This window comes from Octopus bimaculoides, chromosome 6 (assembly GCF_046866305.1).
Source record: "Octopus bimaculoides isolate indiv1 chromosome 6, ASM4686630v1, whole genome shotgun sequence".
NCBI lineage: Eukaryota > Metazoa > Mollusca > Cephalopoda > Octopoda > Octopodidae > Octopus > Octopus bimaculoides.
In genome coordinates this window covers 55,246,749-55,272,510 of record NC_142933.1, presented here as the reverse complement: position 1 = coordinate 55,272,510, position 25,762 = coordinate 55,246,749, and the positions used below count along the sequence as shown (strand labels likewise).

At 37.3% G+C, this 25,762-nt stretch overlaps 3 protein-coding genes across 5 annotated transcripts in view; 2 read left to right on the top strand and 1 right to left on the bottom strand.

Annotated features, from left to right (window-relative positions):
- The first annotated feature begins 3,770 nt into the window (after nt 1–3,770).
- On the top strand, nt 3,771–4,247 carry LOC149135126 (uncharacterized). The gene has a single exon (XM_089353470.1). The coding sequence runs from the start codon at nt 3,771–3,773 to the stop codon at nt 4,245–4,247; it is 477 nt and encodes a 158-aa protein (XP_089209596.1).
- A 4,245-nt stretch (nt 4,248–8,492) lies between these two features.
- LOC106867598 (large ribosomal subunit protein uL2m) lies at nt 8,493–21,860 on the top strand. Of its 2 annotated transcripts, XM_014912516.3 has the most exons (5): nt 8,493–8,624; nt 13,914–14,012; nt 17,861–17,985; nt 18,880–19,128; nt 21,421–21,860. In XM_014912516.3, the coding sequence occupies exons 2-5, from the start codon at nt 13,921–13,923 to the stop codon at nt 21,831–21,833; spliced, it is 879 nt and encodes a 292-aa protein (XP_014768002.1). In that variant the 5' UTR covers nt 8,493–8,624; nt 13,914–13,920; the 3' UTR covers nt 21,834–21,860. The 2 variants fall into 2 exon arrangements, with proteins under 2 accessions (XP_014768002.1, XP_052824783.1); XM_052968823.2 differs by lacking the exon at nt 13,914–14,012 and having other exon boundaries at nt 8,516–8,624.
- Nucleotides 21,861–22,737: 877 nt separating this feature from the next.
- LOC106867593 (RNA-splicing ligase RTCB) overlaps nt 22,738–25,762 on the bottom strand; it is a 50,100-nt gene continuing 47,075 nt past the window's right edge. For both annotated transcript variants that reach the window (XM_014912511.3, XM_014912512.3), the window contains exons 13-14: nt 24,399–24,441; nt 22,738–22,956 (exon numbers count right to left, since the gene is read on the bottom strand). In XM_014912511.3, coding sequence (XP_014767997.1) covers nt 22,892–22,956; nt 24,399–24,441 — 108 coding nt within the window. In that variant the 3' untranslated portion in view covers nt 22,738–22,891. The remainder of the gene's footprint in view (nt 22,957–24,398; nt 24,442–25,762) is intronic.

Here is a 25,762-nt window from a genome sequence, read left to right as displayed (position 1 = left end):
TCAGAATGTAGCGGCAGACAAAATACCGCTAAGCATTTCGCCTGGCGTGCTGACGTTTCTGCCAGCTCGCCGCCTTCAGTAAATATGTGTATGCATAAATATACATAAATATGTGTATGCGTGTGAATGAGAAATACAGAGCATGGAAATGAGAGTCTGTAACATAGATGATAAGCATCGGAACACAAAGATTGGAAATCACCAGTTCATAGTTGAGTTACACAGTAGATAGAATGTCTGTACATAAGAGGTTGTGGCTTCTAGGTAGAGTTAAGTCACGTATCGGGAAGATGAGGCTGCTATGCTGAGCCGGTTACTTGAATACAGGAGATTCTTGCAGGTTGTTCTGGCTGTTACTTCATGGTGGAAACAATCCACACAAACAGTGTTGAGATGGAACCACGGTTGCTATTGGTAGTGTGTACACTGGTGGCGTCGTGTTGACGTTGGCGACAAGGCTGTAGTAAACAGTAGAATGGTGGTGTTGACGTTGTCACTGAAAACTGGCCGGAGCTGTGTTCCGTGTGGTGGTCAACGACCAGACCTCAAAGAGATCTAAAATAGCAAACAACTGGCGTGGATAAAGCAGGCTTATTTATAGGTAAAAAGGGGCTCCAGAAATCTCAGAAAAACACTCTCTCACGTGACCTTATTAATTAGAAGACCACGATTGGTCGGTATGCACCCTGGCACGAAACAGAACTGGAAACAAATGCCACGCGAATAAGAGCCAATCAGGGTGATAGACACAGCAGGGTCCAAGGCGGGTCCAAGGCTACGTGTTACCCACTACGTTTGCATTTAAGAATATATAACCGAGAGAGAAGCTTCCGCTACACTGCTTTCCCCTGTGGTCTCCCCACACTAAACAAAACATGACAAGAATTGAGTCACTTCAGTGAGCATTCACTAAAAAAATTAAGGGCATGATTAATCTTGATTGTTGGGATCACTTTAAAACATTGAATCTTTATTCTCTCCAGCACCACTGTGAGCATCACGTCATTTGCACAGTGTGGAGAATGTACCACCAGCATTGTTCAAGCGACCTTAACATTAGATTCAGAATTCATCCAAGACTTGGGCCATGTGCCATGTGTAATTCAGGCTTATAACACATAAATTCACTGCAACACAATTTCTTTTCCTCAATAGGCCCTGCTCTATTTAACATTATACCAAAACAAATCAAAGAAAAGGATCCTATCACCTTCAAACAAAACTCAGACAAATCCTTTCAAGGGATATCAGACAAGCCACCTATACCTGGATACATCTCAGTCAACAACAACCATGATACCACAAAACTTTAAAAAATGACTTAATAGATCCTAATCAGGTGGTTAGACATGGCCTGAGCCAATCTTTGGCCAAAACATCTCTAAGTTATCTAAGATATTGATCAGCCACCCTGTTAATCATTGAAGTGTTCTTTGATCTGTCTTATAGTTATTGCTGAAGCAGATATATTCAATACAAGGATGACTGGTCAAACTTTTGGAAACAGTCCAATTGTTCTACACCCCAAATACAATAAATTTCAACTATTCTGGCAGCCATTACTTGTATTATGCATGATACACTATCATACAGTGTTTGATTATGTTGTTAAGTATAGAATGGAAGTATTGCAACTTATTACCCAATACTCTTTTGCTTTTGGCAGTGCTACAGTGAAGATACATCATTGTTATTGCTTGTCATTGCTTAGCTCCAAGTTTATTTTAATACAGCAGACCTGTGATGAAAAACATTCTAGCCATAATCGTCTCATTTTTTTGTTTTGTATATCAAGACCACATTTTCCAATGTGATCTTTCTTTCTCAGATAGTCTAAGATGGTCCTGTGTGATTTGAGAAGTCCTTGGCTACTATTTTTAGTAGAGTGAACAATTATGTGGAATCTTCCTCAAGGACTCATAAGCAGGGTAGATTCATTTGGCATGGAGAAGTTTTGAATTTTCTTTGAATTCACTGGTTGAGTCTCACTCCACTTGACTAATTGTGCTTATTTTACCATGAATTATGTAAAAAAAAAAAGTCTTCAGTAAACTAAGGATCCTCATACACCCTTCTCATTCAATTTATATATCTAAACCAAATTAGCTTCAAGCCCTCTGCATACTTCTTTTACTACATATTATAGTCTCAAGTTCATTTCATATAATTTTAAATGTTTTACATTATAAAGTGGTAATTCTAAAACGTTTTCCATTCAGTGTACTTGGTTCTATAACCAGAAAAGTAGGTCACACAAGACTATAGAAAGTAATAAAACCACATGGTATTTCAAAAGAAGGATAATACGATTAAATTATCCCAATACTTGACTGGTACTTTATTTTATCACCTCTAGATAAATGAAAGGCAAAGATAGTCTTTGGAGGATTAGCTCAATATATGAGTGAATACCTTCACTCATAATGTCTCTGGAAATAATCCCAACATCCCTTAGATGTTTAGATTATTTCCAGTGTGGAGAGGCAGTAGCAGAGCTCACTTTAAGCTATCAAGTCACAGTTACACCAAAATGTTTCTTTATTTATGTTCTTATGTTGTCTACTGCTAAGTAAACAACTTGGGTATTATTGAGATGACTCCATGGCCTTAACTTAGGCACAACACTGTGTTACCAACAGAATAGGATTGTATCACACTATTGTAAAGAATTGACAGTATATTTACTCAGTCATTGCAATACCCCAGTTTGTATCATGAAAAGTTTAACACTGCTTTAAACATTTTATTGTATTAGTTTGTCAGATACATTTAATCATTTTTTAAACATTTATTTTAATCCTATTTTTCACCAAAATCATTCAATTTTGGTTGCTCATTCTAGCATATTGAGAGACCATACAGATATTCCCCTAATCAGTTTCTACCAAAGAAAACAACTTTTTTTAAGAAATGATGTATCTAATGATGATGATGATGATGATTTTATGATATTCACAGACCACAAATCCCTTACCTTTACTCTCTTTACCAAGTTTATACAAGTATTTGCTGTGAGAGACCTGATATCTTGATTACATATTGAAGTTTTCAGCATATTCGGCATATCTCTGGTTCTAGCAATATTGCTGATGCCTTATCTCACTTGCCTGTCTGTTCATCGTTGTCTGCTTCTACAATAGACTTGATTGCTTTGTCAGATAACCAATCACTGCTATCGTCCTTGGATGTTTCCTCTGAACAATTCGCGTCTTGCCGATTCGAGTATTTGCCATTAACAACTTCTGATGGAGATATAATGTGTGATACTTCTACTGGCTTACCTCATCCACTCATACTAGGGTCTCATCATCATACTGTCTTCAATGCCCTGCATACCTCATCACATCCTGGCATAGCAACTTCAATAAAGCTTATTACAGCTCGTTTTTTCTGGCCAAATATGTGATGGAATATTACAGCATGGTTGCGTTCTTGTTTGCAATGCTAGCACTCAAAAGTACACAGACATGTTTGAGTACCTCTTGGCACCTTTGAAAATCTGAACGCATGTTTTCAACACATCCTTATTGACTTGGTTGGTCTTTGGCCGGTTAGTCACAGATTCACTTTCATGTATTGACTGCTTTTCACGTTTGCCTGAAGCCATCCTTCTGGTTGATATCAGCACAGAATCAGTAGCACAAGCCTTCATATCAGGTTTGATTTCACGTTTTGGTGTTCCATTACAGATTACTACTGATTGCAGGAGGCAATTTGAATCCCAGCTTTTCCAACAACTTTCAAGCATCTTAGGAGTTTGCCACATCCAGATGACTAGTTATCATCCAGCATCAAATGGCATGGTGAAATGGTTCCACTGTCAATTAAAGGCGTTGTTACGTGCCTATCCAGATTCTAATCAATTGTGTGAATTTCTGTCTGTTGTTCTTTTGGGTTGTCGCTCATCAGTGAAAGAGGATCTTGGATACTCTCCTGCTGAACTTCTCTACGGTTCACCATTATCCCTACCAGGCCAGATGTTGGCACTTGTGGACTTATTGACTCAAGATCCTTCATCTTATGTACATAGACTACAGACTTATTTTTCAGATCTTCCACCAATGTCTTTTAGACATCAGACTGTGCTTGCTGCTCTTCCAGGGGACGATTCTGTGAGAGGCCCACTTATTCAATCCTATAAGGGGCCTTATCATGTCCTGGGGAAAATGTCAAAAGCATTTTCCATAGACATTAATGGATCTAAACAGACTGTTTCATTCGATGGGGGTAAAGCAAGCTTTTTCTGAAGCTCTCATTCCAGAACCAAATATCTCTATCCACTTTCCATCTCTGGCATCTACAGACATTGCACTCATGCAAACAAGCATGCATCTCCTGCTCCACTACCACATGTCACAATTACTTGTACTGGGCATCATGTACACTGGCCTAAGAAATTATGTAAGACTGTATATATTGTGCCCTGACTTTTTCCAAGCACTTTCTTTGCATGCTTTTGACATTTTTTTCTTATGTTGCATATGCCATTTCTTCAAACATTTGGAACTATTGCGTTAATTTTAGTATGTTTTATTTTCTCTTTGCACTGTTGTTTTTTGTCTCCTTTTTCTTCCTTACCTTGCATGCCTTTTCCTGATCTTTTCACTTCCTCTGCTTTGTTCCCTAGGTTGGCCTTTTGCTACAACATACCTCTTTTTTGACTTACAGTCGCAGGGGGAGTAGTATAGCAAGGGCCATAAAGGCTAAAGGGAACAGGACAGAGTTATGTTCTCTCATTCTATTGTTGGTAGGTGGTGCTTCAATGGCACTTCCACTAGGGAGGTATAAAACCCTAGTTGGACATCCAGTCTCTCTTTTTCTGTTTCCCCTTCTGGCCAGGCAGCTTGTCAACTGCCCACACAGCTAGGACTCCTAACTTTCTTATACTCCTGGCCATGACAACTACCATGCTATGTAACTAGAGCAATGCTCGCTCTCTATTCTTTGAGCATGAACCTTTAACCCTCAATGACTACTGGCTTAATTATTAGCCACACCAACTAACTAAGTTCACTAATGAGAAAACAAACAGTTTGTACACCTTCTATATTATTTCGCACACACCTTTATAAAACATGATGATATGAAATTTGTTATACATAACCTTGTCTGAACATTGTTTGTCACATACACATACACACAACACAACACTAAACAAATGAACCAGACTAATGCTTGACTCTATCCTAAAAGACTCTTCTCTACACACAAGGAAGCTATAACATACAAAACAGAAACAGAATACACTGAAACAATTAATTCAGATAACATACAAAAAAACAGAACTTTACATTCCTCCAATCCACACAAAAATAGGAATAGGAAGACATACTCAGGAACATGGAGCTGTACCAGGTGGTGCAGTAGAAACTTGCATGATGCTTCCAAAGAAAACCATTTCATACTAATAAAAATAAAAATAGTAATTATAATAATTAATTTATTTGTCACTAGTAATTATAATAACATATTTGTCACTATAGAAGAGGCTGATAATTACAGAAATATAAACTTAAATAGAAAAAATTGAAAGAGAGAAAAATATGAAATACAAGTTTACATGGTATACAAATAATAAGAGCTGATGCAGTCCTCCTGGAACAGGACCCACCCCCACCCCATTTTAGGCCAATGATGGAGCCACAAAGAACCAAAATTACCTTGAACACCAAAGGCAAGTGCTCTCTCCCTCTAACTGTCATTCTCCAACTTATAAGTTTATATTTCGAGCAGTTCCATCCACTCTTACCGTTTTTACCACTCTCATCCATTTTTCAATAAATCTGGAGATAGCACATCCCTCTCCAACCTCATCTTCTTGTCCAAGTGAAACTTGAAAAAGTAGACGAGACCCCTACCAAATGAGAAAGTCTCTATACTCATATTTTTCAAACTTGTCCACTACACAATTTATTTTGCTATAACCACTAAACAGAAGAAAACTGCTTTCTCTGCCCACTTAAGGGAATGTGGCAGGGTAATAATTACAAGGGACTTGGTTGATAGCCAAATCTCTCCTGCGAGTAACAGCAGCTGTTTCACATATCCCCTATAAATCAGCATTGAACAAGTGAATGCAAAACAGTTTTGTCACTCTCTATACATTTTGTGGGACAGGTCAATTTAATGGCACTTCTGTGCTAGTACAGTTTATCTTGAACTGATACAACTCCTTGGTAAGCACTGTCTGGTTAAAGACTTTTGGAGATTACCTATGGTGGTCTCTGATTTGAAGCTTCTCTGGAACAGCCTCACCAGTTAGCTTACACCAATATCCAGAGTTTCCCTGAGAATGTTGTCACATTTCCCTGCTACTAATCCACTGTAAATTGCTTGAGTGTTAACATTCACCAAATCCATTGCCTGAGTGATGGAGGGTGGTGGGCATTTAACAACATTTTAGATTCCAGGTAGCCAGTCTCAGTTTTTGCTTCACTGAAGACTGCAGCTCTATGAAGATGTATCTCATGAACGGTGACTACATGTTTAGCAGCCTGCTTTAAAGAGGTGGGCTGGCAGCAGATAGACTGCCTGATCAGTAGAACATGTCCTTCCACAAGAAGCTGAGTAATAGTCACCCCAGTCTAATTTAGTAGTAACTGAGGCAAAGCACAATGGTCAGGTGATAAACAATAATGGGAACAAGGCTGATATTCACCACCTGTGCTTCACCTTTTAGGATCAGCTTCCTCTGGCCTATTACTGAGTAAGCCTGGCTACCCTGCTTGTTACCTTGTCTTAGTTCAATTCCATCTGGAGATTGGGACTGAAGTAGACCCCAAGCAATTTAACCAGTCTGTTAGTCCAGCATCCCATGATGCTACTTGACAGCATGGGCTTTAATTGCTGAGTTGCAAGACCACCAACTTGGCTGGGTTGATCTTAACTTTTGCTACTACCATATCCATTTAGAATGGTGCCAACCACTTGCACTTCAGTGGCATCTGATACAATGATAATGATGTCTTCTGCTGTTGCCATAACCCTCCTTGATCTTTGTTGAAAGCGATGTCCTTCAAATGTTTCATCTTCTGTAGTAGTGGCCCAAATGCCAGTATGTACAGAAAAAGTGAGAGGGGAAAGCTGTTGGACTGAGTGTGTGATATGAATAATCCCAGTGGGTGGCCATTTACTTTGACAATTAAACTGTGGGTATCTTTCACTATCCTTATTCACTGGCCAAACAACACTCTAGATACAATCTGGATAACCCACTGATGTTGCTCCATGTCCAAACTGGCACACCAGGAAATCTAATCAGTATCTGTCAGCCAGCTGGAAACTTCTGAGCAGATTTTTGAGGCTTTTGCACCCCATCCTACTATATGCTTGACCCATAAGTCCTGTTGTATATCTGAAATGCAGTTCCAGTCCTTCATTAGCAGTTGAGATCAGAACATCTTCATAAAAGCTCCTTGATTTATGGGGAAATTGGGCTGTCTTTTCCTGTGTGAGTATAAATGGCCACTAGTCTGAAGATATCACCTTTGCTGCAGTTCATGTCCATGGCCACCGTCTTGCTATCCAGATTCAGAAAGACAACCTGTTGTCCCACCACCTGATCTTAACAGATTAAGCGATGAAAGTATCTCATAGTCATCAAAAATGGGCGTGAGTGCTTGTGCTCCAGAGTTCCTGGTTTTACTGATGGTCACCATATCTATGTCTAGCAACCTCACATCATGGAGCAAATGACTTTGCTTTAAAGCCGACCTAAGACTACGTACATTTAGACTCCCTGCCCAGAACAGCTATATTTTTTTGGAGGAAGAAAATGGAAAGTTTATTCACCACAGCCATAATAATCCTTTCTACTATGCACAAGGCCTGAAATTTTGGGGGAGGGGGCTGGTTGATTACATTGACCCTAGTGCGTAACTGGTAATTATTTCATTGATCTTGAAAAGATGAAAGGCAAGGTTGACCTCAGTGGAATTTTAGTTTAAAATGCAAGGATGGACAAAATGCTGCATAGCATTTTGCCTGGTGTGCCAGCTTGCTGGCTCCACCATGGTCATAACAATACAAATAATTCTTCCTAATTTTGGCATAAGGCCAGCAATTTTGAGAGGGAGTGGCTAAGTCAGTTACATTAACCACAATACTTGAATGATACTTTTTTATCAACTCCCAAAGGATGAAAGCCAAAGAGAACATTAGTAGAATTTGAACGCAGAGAAAACACTGCAAAAAATTATAACAATTCAGCCAGCTCATTGTTATAATAATAATAATAATCGTTTTTATCTGCCCCAAGGGCGCTGGATGAAAGGACATTACAAGGACAAACTGGAAAAATGGTGTGGAAGTTTATATTAAACGACTATGAAGAAACAAGCTTGAAAAAGTACATTATAAATGATAATAGTTTCTAACAGTCACAAAAGTTTGTGGGAAAATTATAGTAAATTTCATTGCTTTCAGTACTTGGCTGGTATTTGGTTTGTCAACCGCCTAAGGATGAAAGGCAAAGTCAACCTCGGCAGGATATTAACGTAAAGGGAGGTAATATATCGCAAGAATAGCATTCAATCTGGAAATTCTATAACGGCACACAGTTTATTATTTACACCGTTAGTACAAATGACTTTCGCTTGTCTTTGAGGGCAGATGTAATCTAGCAGGTAAACTTTATATTTATTTATTTACCATTTTAAATGATTCTGTATGTTTTTAATTCAATAATAGAAATATATAGTACATTGATTCATATATAAATATTTATAAAACTTTTATGTGTCATTATACGAATTTATACTGCTTTTTGGTGCACATTCTCTTTTTAAATGAACTAAGGGAACTTCTATTTGGTCGTTTAACCTGCTAGAAACAGCAATCAAATCTTCCTCAAGCCAACACCCTATCTTAAAGTAGGAAACGTAAGATAGTGTAGTTTCAAATTCACATTTCTTGAAAAACGAAACAAAAACATGGTCATGACTGGAACGTCTTTTGCCATGAGTCTTATGAAACTGACTGATTTGGGGTTAAACAACAGTGTTTTGGAGTGTAAGTTGAGTGCATCCTGATGTATTAAGCCCGTCTGTCTGATTTAACAACTTGACTTAATACATTTGGATCCGAAAAAAAAGTATAGTCATGACTTGTAAGATTTTCATCATAGATCTGTGCAACCAGTGCTAACCTAGGGCTATACAACAACGTATTGAGATAGAAATGATCCAAAGAATGTTAGCATCATATTCCTTAATACAGCTTCACACAAAATAATAGCAAATCTAAATGAGACCCTTTGTAAATGTTAATAGCAGAGTGAAAAGTTTTGAGGCGTGACTGTGGTTAAGAAGCTCGTTTTGCAACCACGTGTTTTCGGGTTCAATCTCACTGCATGGTACCTTAGTGTTATGCGAATAGTGCTATGATTTCAGTGATTTCACTTGACATAAAGGACATGCGCATTTGATGATCAGAGAGAGAGAGAGAGAAAATTACTTTCTTTCAGCTAGGGATTACAGCTGATTCATAACAACCAAAGAAACTAATTTCCAAATCTTGAAGAAGTTGTTGAATAATGTAAAGAGAATAAAATTAATGAAAAGACGAGTACAAATTGGGAAGAATACCAGATATGGAAAGATACTTGAAATCGGACAGATTGACTACCAAATGCTGACAAGACTTTTAATCATTGGTTTAGAACTTTCACTAACTTTATAGACTCACTACCAAGGCAGGAAGGTAGTATTATCAATAAACTCATCTTTTGATTAATTATGTGGAACCGAATGTATATAAATTCATCAGTGAAGTTAAGAACTATGAACAAACTGTAAATACACAAAAGAGTGTGTATATTAAACCAAGAGCATCATAATGGCATGCCAGCTTTTGGCCACAAGAAGACAAAAACTGGGAGAATCTCTAGATCAGTTCTTAAATGAACTCAAAATATTAGCAAAAGACTGTGACGTTGTTGCAGTGAGTACTGAGCAGTACTGGTGTTAAATGATTTGTGATGCGTTTATAAATGGACTAATTTCAAATCAGATAAGACAAAGACTATTAGAAAACAAAATTGTTGACTTCAGTACTGTTTATGATCAAACATGTTTGCTAGATATGGTGCAGCAGTGTTCCAGTGTCTTTTCAAACTTTGAGTGTGCCAACTTCAGTCCCTGGACTATGATTGAAAATTAGTTTCTTTGAGCCAGGAATTACTGATCATTCATAAAACTTAGGCAAGAGCCTTGTGAGCAAACTAGGAAGACAAAAACTGTATGGAAGGCCATCGTGTGTGTGTGTGTGTGTGTGTGTGTGTGGTAAGAAGCTTGTTTCCCAACCACATAGCTCAGCTCCAGGTTCAGTTCCATTGTGTGGCACCTTGGGCAAGTGTGTCTTCTACTATAGTCTTGGACCAACCAAAGCTTTGTGAGTGGATGAAAACTGAAAGAAGCTCATCGTGCATATGTGTGTCTGTATACAGTAACCTCCTGGTTAAGTACTCATCCCAGAAAAAGTATGTGCAAAATCTTCAAGAAACCCCAGTTCAAGTTTATCAATGATTTATTCTATGGCAACATTGAAATAGGTAATAAATGGCTCAAGGTATGTGATATCTTCTTGTGAAGTTTATTGTTTAAATATATCATGCAAAGACAATTGACTCAGATTTTATATTTATTTGCACTTCTCTGCCAATTTTAATTGCCTTAGCTTCTTCTGAAACCAATTGAAGTAGTTTTTTAGGTCATTGTAACCATCCCATGCTGCATCTTGTACATCTGCACATAGTAACTGATCTTCAATGTTGAGCACAGTATTGTACGGTTTATCGAAGCTGTTGAAATTGACATTCTTGATTGGCGCAATAGCATTGCCATAGTCACTCTCATCATCAGCGTCCTCAACATCCTCCAAATTGCTTGTGTATACTCCTCACTGTTTTCATCATTGACATGCACATATTCTTTTAATTTGTCCTTGTTCACTGCAATATTCAAAGAGTCGAAGCTAAGCAAAATTTCGGGTATCCAGTCAATTTCTTCATTCGCACTACCTTCCAACTTTAATAATTCAGCCTTTTTTAATGTGTTCTTGATTGATGCAGCTGATATTGCATCCCATGCATAATTTACATAGTGAGTGACATTGAGCAGATGAGTAGGATTACCATACGCTACACCCGCCGCCCCTCTGCATGGCCTTTTTGCTTGCTCTTTCTTGTGGATCTTTGAGTCCTCGTCAAGCTCGGAAAATTCAAGAACATCTTTGAGATACAAATATTTGTACTTTTTTAGAGCTGCAATGATCCCCATATCACATGGCTGTTTCCAGCTGGGTGCAATTAGGTGGGTAAAATACAACCTTGCCGTTATCCTGTTCAAAAGCTTCAAAATGGCCTAGAACGATGTCCATCAATAAGAGAATGTGGTGTCCCATTCTCTTTTTCACTTAAGGACAAAATACTTTGTTGAACCATTTACAACGTTTCAGCATCCATCCATACTTTTTCTCTGATTAAAGTACTTCAGAGGCCATTCCTGATTCTTGGTACAGGCCGCTCTTTGTATTTTCCTATTAATGTGCAAGGAACTTTGTGTGTTCCTGTGACATTTGCACAAGCAATGAGTGATATATGTTCTTTAACTTTTTTCTTTCCTTGGGTCGTGCTGACATCTTTGTATGGCATAAGCAGGGCATATTTGGGCAGCAACTGAAAAAAATAACCTATTTTCATCCCCATTACAAACATTTTCAGCATCATACTGTTCAATGCAGCATATAAATCATTCAATGCAGCCAATAGCTCTGGATCTTCTTTGTTCACTTCTGCTCCTTCACCATGGAGCAGAACCTTCTGTAACCTGTGACGTACTCTGAATTGGCTTAACTCCTGTCATGATTCATGATGCTTTAAAGTCATCTTCCGATACTGATAATTCCACAGCTATCTGCTTTGCTTTTACAATAACCAATGATGGTGGAACAGGTATGTTTGCACAATGCATGCAATCAATCAACAAGTAAAGCATGTCTTCAAGCTCTGAAAACTGACCTACAGATGCCTGAAATATTTGCATTTTGGATTACTTCTTGGTTCTCCCAAATCTTTTGGATGGCACCTTCACTCATTCCATACTCTTGTGCAAGAGCTCGCTTGCTCAACTTAGCAGTGATATCTGATCTCTGGAAGTCATTCAAATGCTTCCTCTCTCCTTTGCTTGACATCATGGAGAAAACTGACAGGAAAGATGACAAATATGATTGAAAACCCTGTGCATACGTGAGCCTTGCTATGATTGGCTGCACACATACATTCACGCAACTGATTTGCTAATGTTGTTGCTATGTATGCAGCTACCATCTAAGTACACACAAACAGTTAAGTTCTAGAGGGAGATTGCTGTATGTGTTTGTCCCCCACCACTACTTGACAATCAGTGTTGGTGTATGTATGTACCTACTGTCAAAAGAGACCGACAAAATAAGTACCAGGCTTAAAAAAAAAGTACTGGGTTCAATTCATTTGTCTAAAAATTATTCATGATGGTACCCAGCATTGCTGAAGTTCACTGACTGAAACAAGTAGAAAATTAAAAACAATAGAATTTCAGTTTCATTACCTAGAGCTCAGTTCCTCTAAATTCAAGAGAACCCACTAGACATTTTGAAGTACGAGTTAGAAGGCAAATCTTCATTATCTAGGGAACTGGGTTATACATTTCAATGTTGTTGAGAACTGGAAATACTATAACAATAACGAAGGAATATTCTTTACAAATTTTTGCTGGGAATAGTATTTGTTGTCTACATTTCCCACCATATCAAAGACCATCACAAGCTGGAGAAAATGGCACAACCACAGGTTGTCCATTCTTAACATAAAACATTTTGTCTTTTACTAATGTTTGCAGTAATTTCAAAGACATTTTTCTTAGATAATAATTCTTACTGGGGAACAGAAAGTTTTAATGTTTATACCATCCCTAAGGTAATTTTCTACCCAAGTGAAATTCTTTATGAGTATTTAACTCCAGATTTATACAAGAACTTGAAGTTAATTTGTGCTTACAAAGCACTCATTGCACAGTACACTATCCATTAGCATAGCTTAGAGGAGTGAGGGTATGGTCTGCCCAGGGCTACACTTTATATATGTATTATGTGTTTTTCAGTGAGTGGGTGTACTTGCTGAGAAACTGTACCATTTGTTACAACTTTAACTATGCCATTGGCTTTATCTCCCTACAGCTGAGAGCTGTACCAATCTTTTACAACTTCATTAGAGCAAGCCAATTGAGAGCCTCCATCTTGGGAAGTGAAAAGATATCTTGGCAATCTAATCCTAATTACCCCTTAAAAGACGAATAGTCATGTTATGAATACCTTTGGTCATAGGTTTGCTCAATTAGGGTTAACCTGGGATAAACAACAACAATATCTTGATTATAACGAACCAGTGTAAATCCTCTATATAGGTTCTCAACCTGCTTCAAAACAGCAAGATCCTATTTTCTTTAAAAAAGGCACATTAGAAAATGTAGTCTGCAGACTGCTTGAAAATATGTTGATGTGGTCATAACTAGAATGCCTTTGATCATATGAAAGATTAATCAGGGCTGACCAAAAACTAAACAACAGCCTAATTATAGTTAAGTGAGTGAAGCCAACAAAGGATGTTGTTTACAGTGCACCATGTTGGGATATGAACTGTCAACTGGTTAGCTAGCAGTCTGACAAATATTACCTGGGTTAGATAGTTTTATAAAGATGTACTGATAATCTGGCTTTATAGTGTTGGCTTTGCAACTAGTTGTCCTGTGTAAGATCAACCAAACAGTGTGCATTTCTTTTCTTTTTATTCTTTGATATCTATCTAGACCTAGAAATTTACTGTTTTTAAACAAGTTTTTGTAATACTCTTTTGGTTTTGTTTTATTTTCTGTTTTCAGTTTGAAAATGGTTGTTTCAGCTCTGCTTCGCCAGTCCTTACATTTTGAAAGACCATTGTTGAATCTTGTAAAATCTGCTCAGTGTTTTCTCTTTCAAAAGTAAGTTGCAGAAAACTTGATTTCATTTAAACTTGCAAATCTCATGCAAGTATAGAAAACTGAGTTAGGCTTTAAATGTCAGTTTTTTTCTGCTTGATTTCATTTAGTTAACAGTACATCATCATCATTTTATGTGTCTGCTCTTTCATTGTGCACATAGGTTTGATGAGACTGCTTGAGGCATTATTCTACATCAGTCAGTCATTGTTTGTTTTCATCTAAAGTGCTTTATTTCAATGGCTTCCATACATTGAACCCCTGAAGAAGATTGTTTCTTTAGTGGGGGCATAAAAATGAATAACACCGCTCGAAGTGCTGGTGTGTTGAAAATGCAGTGAGACAAGCACATATGAGCACATGTTCACACCCACCCACACATACATGTACATATAAGTACACTCACACATACATATACATACATGTTTATGTTGCAAAGTGAACTTCTTAACCACACAGCTATGCCTGTGCATATATATTTAGTTCAACCCATATCAGCATGGAGGAGGGACGTTAAAGTGAAGATGAAACCTAACCGTAACAATCTAACTAGAGTACCACTATACTAGTCATGAGCAAACTCTTGCTTTCTGAATGCTACACCTAACAAAATATTGCTTTGATTCTTTTTGATAGTGCAGTCTATCTGCTGATGAGTCTTGTCTTATGTGGTCTACCCATACCTGCTCTATACTGTTACTCTACTTGCTAGAAATAGCAACCACATTCCCTCAGATCATACTGTTTTTGTTTTTTAAAGGAAAGATATATTGAATAATATAATCCTGAATTTTTAAAAGGAGAGGATGTCATGACTGGAAAATCTTTCAACTTGAGTCTATTGAATCAGGTTTGATTTGGGGTTAAACAGCAACACCAACCCTAACCTTAACCCTTATAACTTTAGAGTCAATGAAGTTATTTTACTTATTGAGGAATGTAGCAAATTTGTAATGTTCATACCTTTTTCAAGGATACTATTTAAATATAATGAAACAGTTCTAATTAGGAATTGAGACCGAGTTCATCATCATCATCATCATTTAACGTCTGTCTTCCATGTTAGCATGGGTGAAACGGTACTGCAAGAGCTGGCCAGGCCGAAGCCTGCAGCAAACTTCTGTGACTGTTTTGGCTGGATTTTTACAGCTGGATGCCCTTCTTAACACCAACCACTCAGCAGAGTGGACTTAGTGCTTTTTATGTGGCACAAGCACAGGCGAGGTCAGTTTTGGCAAGATTTTTACAGCTGGACACCTGAACACCAACCACTTTACAGTGTAGACTGGGTGCTTTTAAGTGGCACCTGCACTGACAGGATCACCAAGTACTTGCAAGACATTAAAAAAAATTTTTTAAGTGGGAAGGAGGCATTGGAGGAGGTGATGATGAAAAGGTTATAGTGAGACAGATACAGGTGTCTTGCTGTAGAAGAAGTACAAGGTTACCTGGCCAGAGAGAGAAAGATCAGGAATGAAGACAGAAACAGGTGCTCTACTGCAAAGGAAATACACGGTTGCCCAACCTGAGGGAAGTGCAGGAGAAGGAGTGGGAGACAGCAGGATAGAGATGGTGGCAAAATGCCGGGCATACTCACAAGGAACGGGGATCAGAATACAAAGGAGATGATTGAGTAAAGGAAGAGAGAGATATAAATGGTGGCAAGTGTCAGGGCATATTGCGAAGGGAGTGTGATTAAAGAGTGGGCAAAAGACCTGGGTATATATAGAGTTGGAGGGGCTTCCACATAGCAATGATACAGAGGAACTGGGGTGTCAGGACAGGATTAGGGAGTGAGAGCTAGGCATGGTGTATGAAGGAAAGAAATGTGAGAAAGAGATGTAGATTGGTTTGTTGGGGTAGGGTGAGGGAAAAGTTTTCTTGTTATGTGTAGGTGGAATACTCAGGTTGGGGGCTAGCAGATAACAATAGAGTGAGATGGCATGTGGGTAGAATGCACAGGTCGGGAGCAAGTGGAGAGCAATGATACAGTGGTACAGGGCCAAGAGGACAGGATTGGGGAGTGGGAGGTAATCATAGTACATGAAACAGAAATGTGAGGAAGAGAAGAGATCTAGAGACGTAGTTTAGTTTGTTGTGGTAGAGTCTGTGAGAAGTTTGTTAAGTGTGGGGCACAGTGCTTCTAGAACTCAATTCTGCTGATATGGGCAGGTCTTCTCAAGAACTTCATATCGCCAGATATCTCGGTCCATTGTCATTTTCTTCGTGAGATTGGTCCTTACCACTTCATCCCATGTCTTCCTGGGTCTCCCTTTTCCACAAGTACCATCCACTTTCAGTGATCGGCACTTCTTTATGCAGCTGTCCTCATTCATTTACATCACATGTCCAAATCAACGTAGTCTTCTCTCTTACATGCTACATTTAATTCCTCTTGTGCCCAACTTTTCTCTCGATACATTTGCATTTTGTCATACATATGCACTGATGTTGCACATCCAATGAAGCATACTACCTTCGTTTCTCTCCAGTCTACGCATGTCTTCTGCATTCAGAGCCCATGTTTCACTACCATAGAGTATAGCCATTTGTACACAAGCACCATATAGTCTACCTTTCATTTTGAGAGAGAGTCCTTTTGTTGCCAACAGAGGTAATAGCTTTCTGAACTTCCTCCACCCAATTCTTATTCTAAAAACAATACTTTCAGAGCATCCTCCACCATTGGTAATTTGGTCACCTAGGTAACAAAAACTCTCTACAACCTCAAGAGAGCCTCCTAGGCATTTGAGAGAATCTGATCCCTGTGTGTCCTTAGTGCTTATTGTTCCTGCACATCTACCACATACAAAGACTACTTTATCTGTTAATCTACCTGTGATACCACTGCACCTGTTATGTGTCCATAGTTTACACTGGGTGCAGCAAATGGAATGACTTCTGATTCTTTTCCTACATATGGAGCAGGGCTATTTACCTGATGGAAAGAAAGTTTTATCTTCTTTCTTACTAACAACCACTTTTGTCTTAGCTAGGTTCTTGAGTTAAACTAATTGAAAACTCAAAAGTTAGATCCATGTTTTGATAACTTTTTTTCAAGAAATAATTTCTACATCTTTTTGGCTTTCATACATTTTTCTTTAAACTCATCTCATTACTAAATGTCTAGCTAAAATACATAGGCATTACTGAAGAAGTATCTTTGTCTATATACTCTTTAAAATTAGTTTATTTTGTCTGTAATGTTTTCTTGGCTCTGCATTATACTGACACAATTATTATTTTAAAATATACTTAGGAAAAAAATTACTGAAATAGAATTATAGGAAATACAGTCAGTCTACTATGATTCGTGTGGTTGTTGATGTGTCTTTTTTTTTGTTCTTTGATAAAGTTGGTTGAAATGTCCAGAATGATGATGGACTTGTGGGTCACTTTGGCTCAATCACTTAGCAATTTTCTCAGTGTAGGTCTTTTTCAAGCAGTGCCGAATTAGTTTAACCAATAATATTGGTTTTAAATTTTGGCACAAGGCCAGTAATTTCAGAACAGAAGTTGAGTAAATTACATTAACCCCAGTACTCAACTGGTACTTGTATTATTGATTTCAAAAGGATGAAAGGCAAAATTGACCTTGGTGGCATTTGAACTCAGAATGTAAAGATGAACGAAATGTCACTAAGCATCTTGCCCAACGTACTAATGATTCTGCCAGCTTGTCGGCTTAGTTTAACCAATAATATTAATAAGAAAAGCAACCACACTAATTATCTTTTACATTGCTGTGTAGGGAAATATATGCAATTTAGCCATCCAACATATTGAACCAAGGTCATTAAACTGAAATTTTGGTTTTAACTTTTTTTTTCTTCTCATTTTTGTCTTTGTAGAAATGAATTCCATAGTAATCAGACTGCTTTTGGTGTCCAGAAATTCATTAATGCTGGCATTGACGTCACCAAATATACCATGAAACCAATTCCACTCTCCAAGTCTGGTGGTAGAGGACATGATGGTAACTATTTCTGATCATCATTACTCTCATTATCACATTTGTTTTGTTTTTTTCTTGCTGACATGGTTTGCACAGATCTGTAGTTTACAGATCCATACATCATGATCATAATGTCATTTCTTAAGTCTACTTGTATCAAGACTACTCTCCATCATTATCTCACAAGCATATTTCACTCAGAACATATCTCCATTTGAATTATATGCTCATACCAGTATTGTTTCACAGGCATACATTAATCACTCTCTTTGCTTTCCATTTGCTTTCATAGTTCATTTTAGCTCAACCCTTCTCATATATTAATATTGTGCATTCAACAGATCATATTCATTTTATTCCTCTACATTCTATGTTCAAATCTCACTTGAATTGCCTTTGTGTTTCATCATATCAGAACCAATTTTGTTATTATTATTATTGTGGAAGATTGACAGAATTATTAGAACAGTTAGGAAAAAAATGTTTTGCAGTATTGGTGTTTTATGTTCTGAGTTCAAATCCTGCCAAGGTCAATTTTGTCTTTCATCCTTTCAGAGTTGATAAATTGCTGAGGCTGATTTAATCAACTAACGTCTCCCTTCCAGATTGCTGGCCTTGTATCTAAATTAGAAAAAAAATGTTGTTACTATTATTATTATTGTGGTAAGCTGGCAGAATTGTTAGGACACTGGGCAAGATGCTTAGCAGCATTTTGTCCATCTTTGTTTTAAGTTCAAATTCCACTGAGGTCAACTTTGCCTTTCATCCTTTCGGGGTTGATAAAATAAGTACCAGTTGAGTACTGAGGTCAATGCAATCGACTTATTCCCTGCTCCAAAATTGCTGGCCTTGTGCCAAAATTTGAAACCGTTATTATTATTATTGATGCACACATGAATGAATATCTAATTTTAGGTCGCATTCAGACTCATGGTATTGGTGGTGGACACAGAAAGAACTACAGGATGGTTGACTTCAAAAAAGATGGACCAAGGGAAGGTCCACCTCTAGTTGAAGTAGTCAAGTGTGTACGCTATGATCCATGTCGCACTGCTGACATAGCAGTGGTAGCCACCGGTGTAAATAAGCGCTACATCTTAGCTAGTCAAAACATGAAAGCAGGAGATCTGATTAAAACATCGAGGCATATCCCTCGCATGGCAGGTAAGGCTGTTTATTAAGTTATTTCTTTTTTAATATTATTACCTGATAATAATTTTTTTTGAATTCATTTATTTTGTCCATTGCATGCTTTAGACTGTTAATTGAAAGGACCAATGAAACAAATCCATTTTTAAAGGTGTATCCTTTAACTAGTTTTGATTATATCGTTATTTGTTCCATTTTAACAAAACTGTCTGACGAACGTGAAACTCTGAGTAACAGCTTTTGTTATATTTCTGCTGCTTTTAAATAAAGCATATTACTCTACCTCTGGTATTTGATTACTATTTTTTACACCTTGTTTCACATTTATGTGCTTACTCTGGTATACACACACACACATATATATATATAAATATAAATAAATATATAGGGTCATCCCTTATTAATGCGTTTTTTTATACTTCTTTTATTTTTCAAAATTAAGATAAACAAAGTTCTTTTTTAATCTAAAATATATTCTCCTTCATTTGATACAATGCTCTTCCATCTATCTGGTAGACTTGCAAGACCCCTCTTTCAAAATTCACATGTCCGTGACAAAAAATACTCCTCTAGTACTGTTCTGACCTTGTCTAAAGAATTCATAATTTTTCTGTCCAAATGAATTTGTAGACTGTGGAATAAATGATAATCAGATGGGGCAATGCCTGGCAAATATGGTGGGTGAGGCATCATTTCCCATTCAAACTGCTCCAGCCTTTGGAATGTCAGCCACACAGTATGTAGCTGAGCATGATCCTGATGGAAGAACACCTTTCATCTTGAAACCAAAGATAGTCGTTTTTCTTATAGCGCTGACTTGTTATCATTTGGTTTGGGTTTAAAAAAGTTCAATGTGGACTAAACCTTTCATATCCTACTAAACAAATAACAACTTCTGTAGCCTGTGGTGTTGGTGTTTCTCCTTTCCCTACCCACTGTCTTTGACATTTTTATAGAGAACCCATTTCTTGTCACTAGTCAGTCCCCAAAAAGTTCATTCGTGAGACATGACTGCAAAGAAGAGCATTCATTCACTCTCTGTATGCGATTAGACTGAGAAAGTTTGTGAAGAACCCATTGACCCAATTTGATGACATGCAAGTGTCATTGAATGGTTGAATGACCAAATCCAAGCTTCTCTGCTAGTTCCTCAACAGTTACGGTGAGATTTTGTTCCACAAGGGTTTGCAGGATGTCCTCAAGCTCTACAGATCTTCCAGGACGAAGCTCATTTAGGCTGTAGTTTCTAGCTCAGAACTTCTGGAACCATTGTTGACATTGGCTTACGCTTATTGTCCGATTCCCGTATACTGCATTAATATTCTTCGCACTTTCCGTTGCATTGTTGCCTTTATTGAAATTATAAAGCAAAATATCCCGAATATGCTCTTTGTCACTTCCATTATAGCTTTGAAAGAAGTTGATGCAGGTAGTTTATCCGTCCCCCTCCAACTTTTAGTTCATGCAATTGAAAAAAACTACATTATTTATGGGATGACCCAATATATATATATATCAGTAGCAATGAAGTTTTACTAGCGTGTGCTGATAGTGGATACCAGCAGATGATGATGATGCACAAACACACAGAACACTAGACATTTAATTTTGTCCACTGCTGATTGATTGGTGTTTTCTTTCAGCACTATGATCTATACAAGAGGCTTTTTCAAGACAAATACTGCAGTATTATGGTACTATCACATTAAGTAGAATATAAAGATTGATATATCTAAGACTACTTTATCCAGTGTATCCTTATTATTAAAATGGCTGCTATTTCTAGTAAATCGAGTAACTGTATAGAGGATCTTCCATTAATCAACTTGAATAGTGGTCAGCTGTTCTGGATGCAAAAATATGCAGTAGCAATGTAGTTTTTAGGTTTGATCTAACAACTTCTGAAATCTTTATTTCGACTAGTAACAGCATTTTCCACTTCTGGTATGTATTGTTCTTGTTTTCTCAGCAATACCTATGAACCTCATTTATTTGGTCAAAAGTCAGGAATGAAATTAACAAGGTTTATTTGACAGTTTTGTTGGCGTTAACAAATCCCCCAAATTCTGTCTCCATTGACATCACAGTGCTAGTCATTCTTTCACTTACATTTTGCCTCATCCCACCTTCACTATAAAGGAAGTGGTCGCCACTGCATTTGTAAATTTGCGTTATCTAAAATTCGAACAGCAGAAGAAATAGTGAAAATGAACTAGTTAAATCTATAAATACATCTTTCCTAGTTTAAGTTTGATAATTTTTTTCTCTCCGTTGAATCCATAATAATTTCATATTTTCCTGTTTCAGTGAAAGCAAATGAAGGTGATTCCTATCCTCTTGGGGCTCTACCCATTGGTACTTTGGTCCACAATGTTGAAATTTACACTGATAACTATGGTAAAATGGCACGAGCTGCAGGAACTTGTGCTCAACTGGTTCGTAAAGTTGGAAATCAGTGTGTTGTTCGACTTCCATCAAAACGAGAAATCTGTGTATCTAAACATTGTATGGCTACAGTTGGACGAGTTTCTAATGTTGAACACAACAAGGAGCACATAGGTTCAGCACAAAGATCACGTTGGCTGGGAATTCGACCACAGAGTGGACTTTGGCATCGTAAGACTGGTTATAATGGTCGGAAAATTAGACCAGTTCCTCCTTTAAAAACCTACTCAAAGTCCAAACCAGCGAAACCAGCTATGCACGTGTTTTCTTTTTAAAACAGCAATAAATTTTTCTAATGGTTATTGAATGTAGTTATGTTCATAGATTTTTCATCATTAATTTTATATAAATTTATATAAACTTTGCTCAGAATACAACATTGCCTTTAAGTTTCAAGTTTCTATTTCTGATTAAAGTTATATCACTCTATGTGTTAATTATTTTGGCAATGGCATAGACATGACTGTGTTTGTAAGAAGTTTATTTCAAAACCATATGGTTAGAAGTTCAATCCCTCTACATGGCACCTTGGACAATATGCCCAGACTGTTACACAAGCCATACAATTTAATGACAATACAGTCCATTCATTAAAGATGAAAGGAAGGGTCTTTAAGAGCTGCAATGCTGTATGGGAGTGAGACATGGGGTCTGAGGGAGAGAGATGATAATTTTGAGAAGGACAGAGAGCAATGGTGAGAGAAATCTGTGGGGTGAAGCCGTTTGATAAGAGGAGGACTGAGGATTTGATGGGAATACTGGGGTTGGAGGAATCGGTGGAATGGTTGGCAAGGGTGGATGGAGTGAGGTGGTATGGACATATGTTGAGGAGAGATGAAGAGCTTTTTCTGAGGAGGGTGATTGCATTTAAGGTAAATGGAGCGTGAAAGCGAGGTAGATCGAGGAAAAGGTGGAGGAGGAGATTGGGAGGGTTGGTTTAAAAAAGGAGGATGCCCATAATCAGGCAAGATGGTGTGAGGGCAGTTGCTATGGCATTGAGGTAGATCCAGCCACTCTCATTAACAGGGACAAAACCCAAATCTAAGACACTGGTGGATGATGATGATGAAACTAGTGTCCCCAACCAGTTGCATGAGGGTTATAATAAATTTGTTACAATAACTTCAAATTGTATTTGTTTACATGTTTAGTATAAAGGAAAATTTACGAGAAAACAAATTTTGCAAACAAATTTTTTAAAAATGTAGTTTATTGCTGAAAAGGATTGAATGTAATATAACAGAAACGAGGATGGCAATTAACAGTTGTTCATATTAAATAGATTAATCCTTTTTAGGCAGTCACTAATCAGTTATTTTCTTTCTTTTCTTCTTTATCCTTTAATGACTCCAATAGGACGCAGTTTGATAGCCTTTTTACTAATTCCAGCCTCATGACCTAAAATAAATATCAATATTGAATATAAAACAAACTGAAGAACCAATTACAAAACTGATTAATGTTTAAGGCTGTGATTCCCAACATGGGGCATGGTAATATTTTGGTGAGGCATGCGTAGGGTTACTACCTGTTGTACACAATATTTAGTATACCAATAGAGAAAGGGGGCAATTTGAGAATGAGTTATTAAAAGAAAAAATTCTTTACATCCCTTCTGTGGACAATTTTATCAGATTTTGGATACTTTAGAGACAACAGTTTGTTTTCATCATATTCATAAGATCTGATGTGGTATATGAAAACATGTAGGTAATTACAAACGCGCATGTTTGTGTGTGCATGCGTGTATGTAGTAAAGAACTGGTCAGTACTAAAAGCAATGCCATCTTAATTCCCTATGGAGAAATAAACTAGAGACAGACTTATATGTGTCTAAAAGTACTGACTCCTATCTCTGGCGACAAAATCTAGGTACACAAGAAAAATGTGCTGCTGCAAAGTGGGGCAATAAATGGTGTTGGGGGTGAGGGATGAAAGAATTGAATGGGTTGAAATGGAGTGGAAGTAAAGGGTAGCGTCAGTGAAGGAAGAGAAAGACAGACATAGATAGAGATTTATGGTACTGGTAACACACACGTGTGTATATATATATATATATATATATATATATATATGAACAGAGATGAAAATTAACAGGTCATTTTATTCTCACCAGTCAGTTTGTGAATTCAAACAAAAAGGTAAGAAAAAACTTCCATCATTGATACAAAGGTTTTGCAGCTGAGAAGATTCATGGAATACTTTTTGATTCTTTTTGAGCATATTTTCTGAAAGTTTATACTGAAATCTTTTTGAAGAAATTGTTGAAAAAATTTGCTTGAACTAAAATCTCTTCGTGTTTGATTCAAAAATACATAAAATGAGTAGTGCAAGTAAAAAGAAGTTTGTCAATATTCAGAGAAATATTTAAAATTTGGATTTATACCTGCTATCCACAATAAACTGTCACCAAGTAATGGCGAAAAACTCAGATTTTGTGAATTTTCCAAAGTCCTCTCCCCACTTCCCCAGAAAAGATTTTCCTACAGATTTCTTTATGATTGTAATCTATGCTGGTTGAAAGGTATTTATATAAAATTTCATTTAAGAAAAAAAAAAACATTTTCCTAAAAATTATGAGGGAAAAATTCGGATGTCCTCTTCACCCCCGTTGCTTTCCGCACATTTCTTTTCATATTCGTTTCCTACACATTTTTTTAAACATCTGTTGCACTGTTTTTTTAAAATTTCGTTTCCGGGTAATATTGTGAACATTAACCAAATTTTGAATAACAAAAATTAAATATCACAAGGGGGCCTCAGGATTTTAGAAATAATTCGATGGGCATGGTCAAAAATCAGTTGGGAACCACTGGTTTAAAAGATAGAAATATACTCACAAGTGTTTACAACATCTGTGACATTTTTGTACGATTTTGGTGCCTGAAACGAGTTAATAATTGACACTGTTATAACAATACAACATTAATAACAAAATAATTAATTAAAAAAGCTTCTTAACTATTACTTTAAAGATGTTAAATTACAAAATTTCTTTGTCACTTGACATATTAGGTTGGAGGAGGAGAATGATGATAATGTCTATCATCATCATCATCTAACATCCGTCTTCCATGATGGCATGGGTTGAAGGGGTCAATAGGATCTGAATGTCTTCTTTGGTATAATTTCTATGACTGGACGCCCTTCCTGATACCAACTATTTTACAGAGAGTACTGGGTGTTTTTTTTTTCTTGGGATGGTGCTAGTGAGGTCACCAAGTAACTTGCAAGAAAATTCCTCTTGATTAAGTTGGGGAGTAGTAAGAGGGCGTTGGCTTTATGCTGAGTGTCTATAGGTTAAAGTATGAAATGGAGACAAGAATAGGTGATTTACTGTAGAGGATAGGTGTGAGTAGCTGGAGAGACAGATGGCAATAAGGTATCAGGGCATACTCTCAAGGTACAAGAAGGCAAAGAGAAGAGTGGATGGATAAATATGCAAGAGTGTGAGAGAAGATGGATAGAGATAGAGGGGAGTGCAGTTAAGGGTGGACAAAAGGTCAATGGTAAATATCAATTTGGGAGAGAAAGATGAAATAGTAAGTGGCAATACAGAAAGGGTGGAGAACAACAGCATAATAAACCTGTAGATAAATGGGGCGATAGAAGAGTGTGTGTGTGTGGGGGGATACATATGGAAGTCAGTAGTGGGTAGGGATGGATATAGTAAATAGTTAACAAAAGGGAGCGGTGTCAATGGTAGATAAAGGCTTGTCTGTCTGATTGACAGCAAAGACATTGTCTACAATCAGTTTAGTATATTACCAAGTCAATATTGAGGTAATAAATAAGGAGAAACAATTCATACATAGCTTGCTGATATTACAGAGAACTGAACAGAAAAGTTTTGTGGATATGCTATATTTACTTGTAATGAAGCAGACTGAAGGTATGGGCATATTATGAGTGGATAATGCAAGCAAAGTGAAGAGGTGTCATGAAATAGATTATGTTTACATTCATAATTTAATGTCCTGTTTTCCATGCTGGCATGGATTGGATGGTTTGACAGGAGCTAGCAAGCCGGAGAACTTCATCAGGGTCCAGTTGTCTGTTTTGGCATGGTTTCTAGGGCTGGATGCCCTTCCTAGTCTCACTCACTTTACAGAATGTACTGGGTACTTTCTACGTGACACCACACCAGTGGGGTTGCCAAATAACTTGCAAAATAAAAACCTCTGAGTTGAGAGGTTAGTGTATG

Coding starts and splice junctions, on each gene's coding strand:
- LOC149135126 (XM_089353470.1), top strand. CDS start 3,771: ATGACTAGTTATCATCCAGCATCAAATGGCATGGTGAAATGGTTCCAC.
- LOC106867598 (XM_014912516.3), top strand. CDS start 13,921: ATGGTTGTTTCAGCTCTGCTTCGCCAGTCCTTACATTTTGAAAGACCA. Junction 14,013..17,860: donor CAGTGTTTTCTCTTTCAAAA/GTAAGTTGCAGA, acceptor TTGTCTTTGTAG/AAATGAATTCCATAGTAATC. Junction 17,986..18,879: donor TGGTGGTAGAGGACATGATG/GTAACTATTTCT, acceptor ATCTAATTTTAG/GTCGCATTCAGACTCATGGT.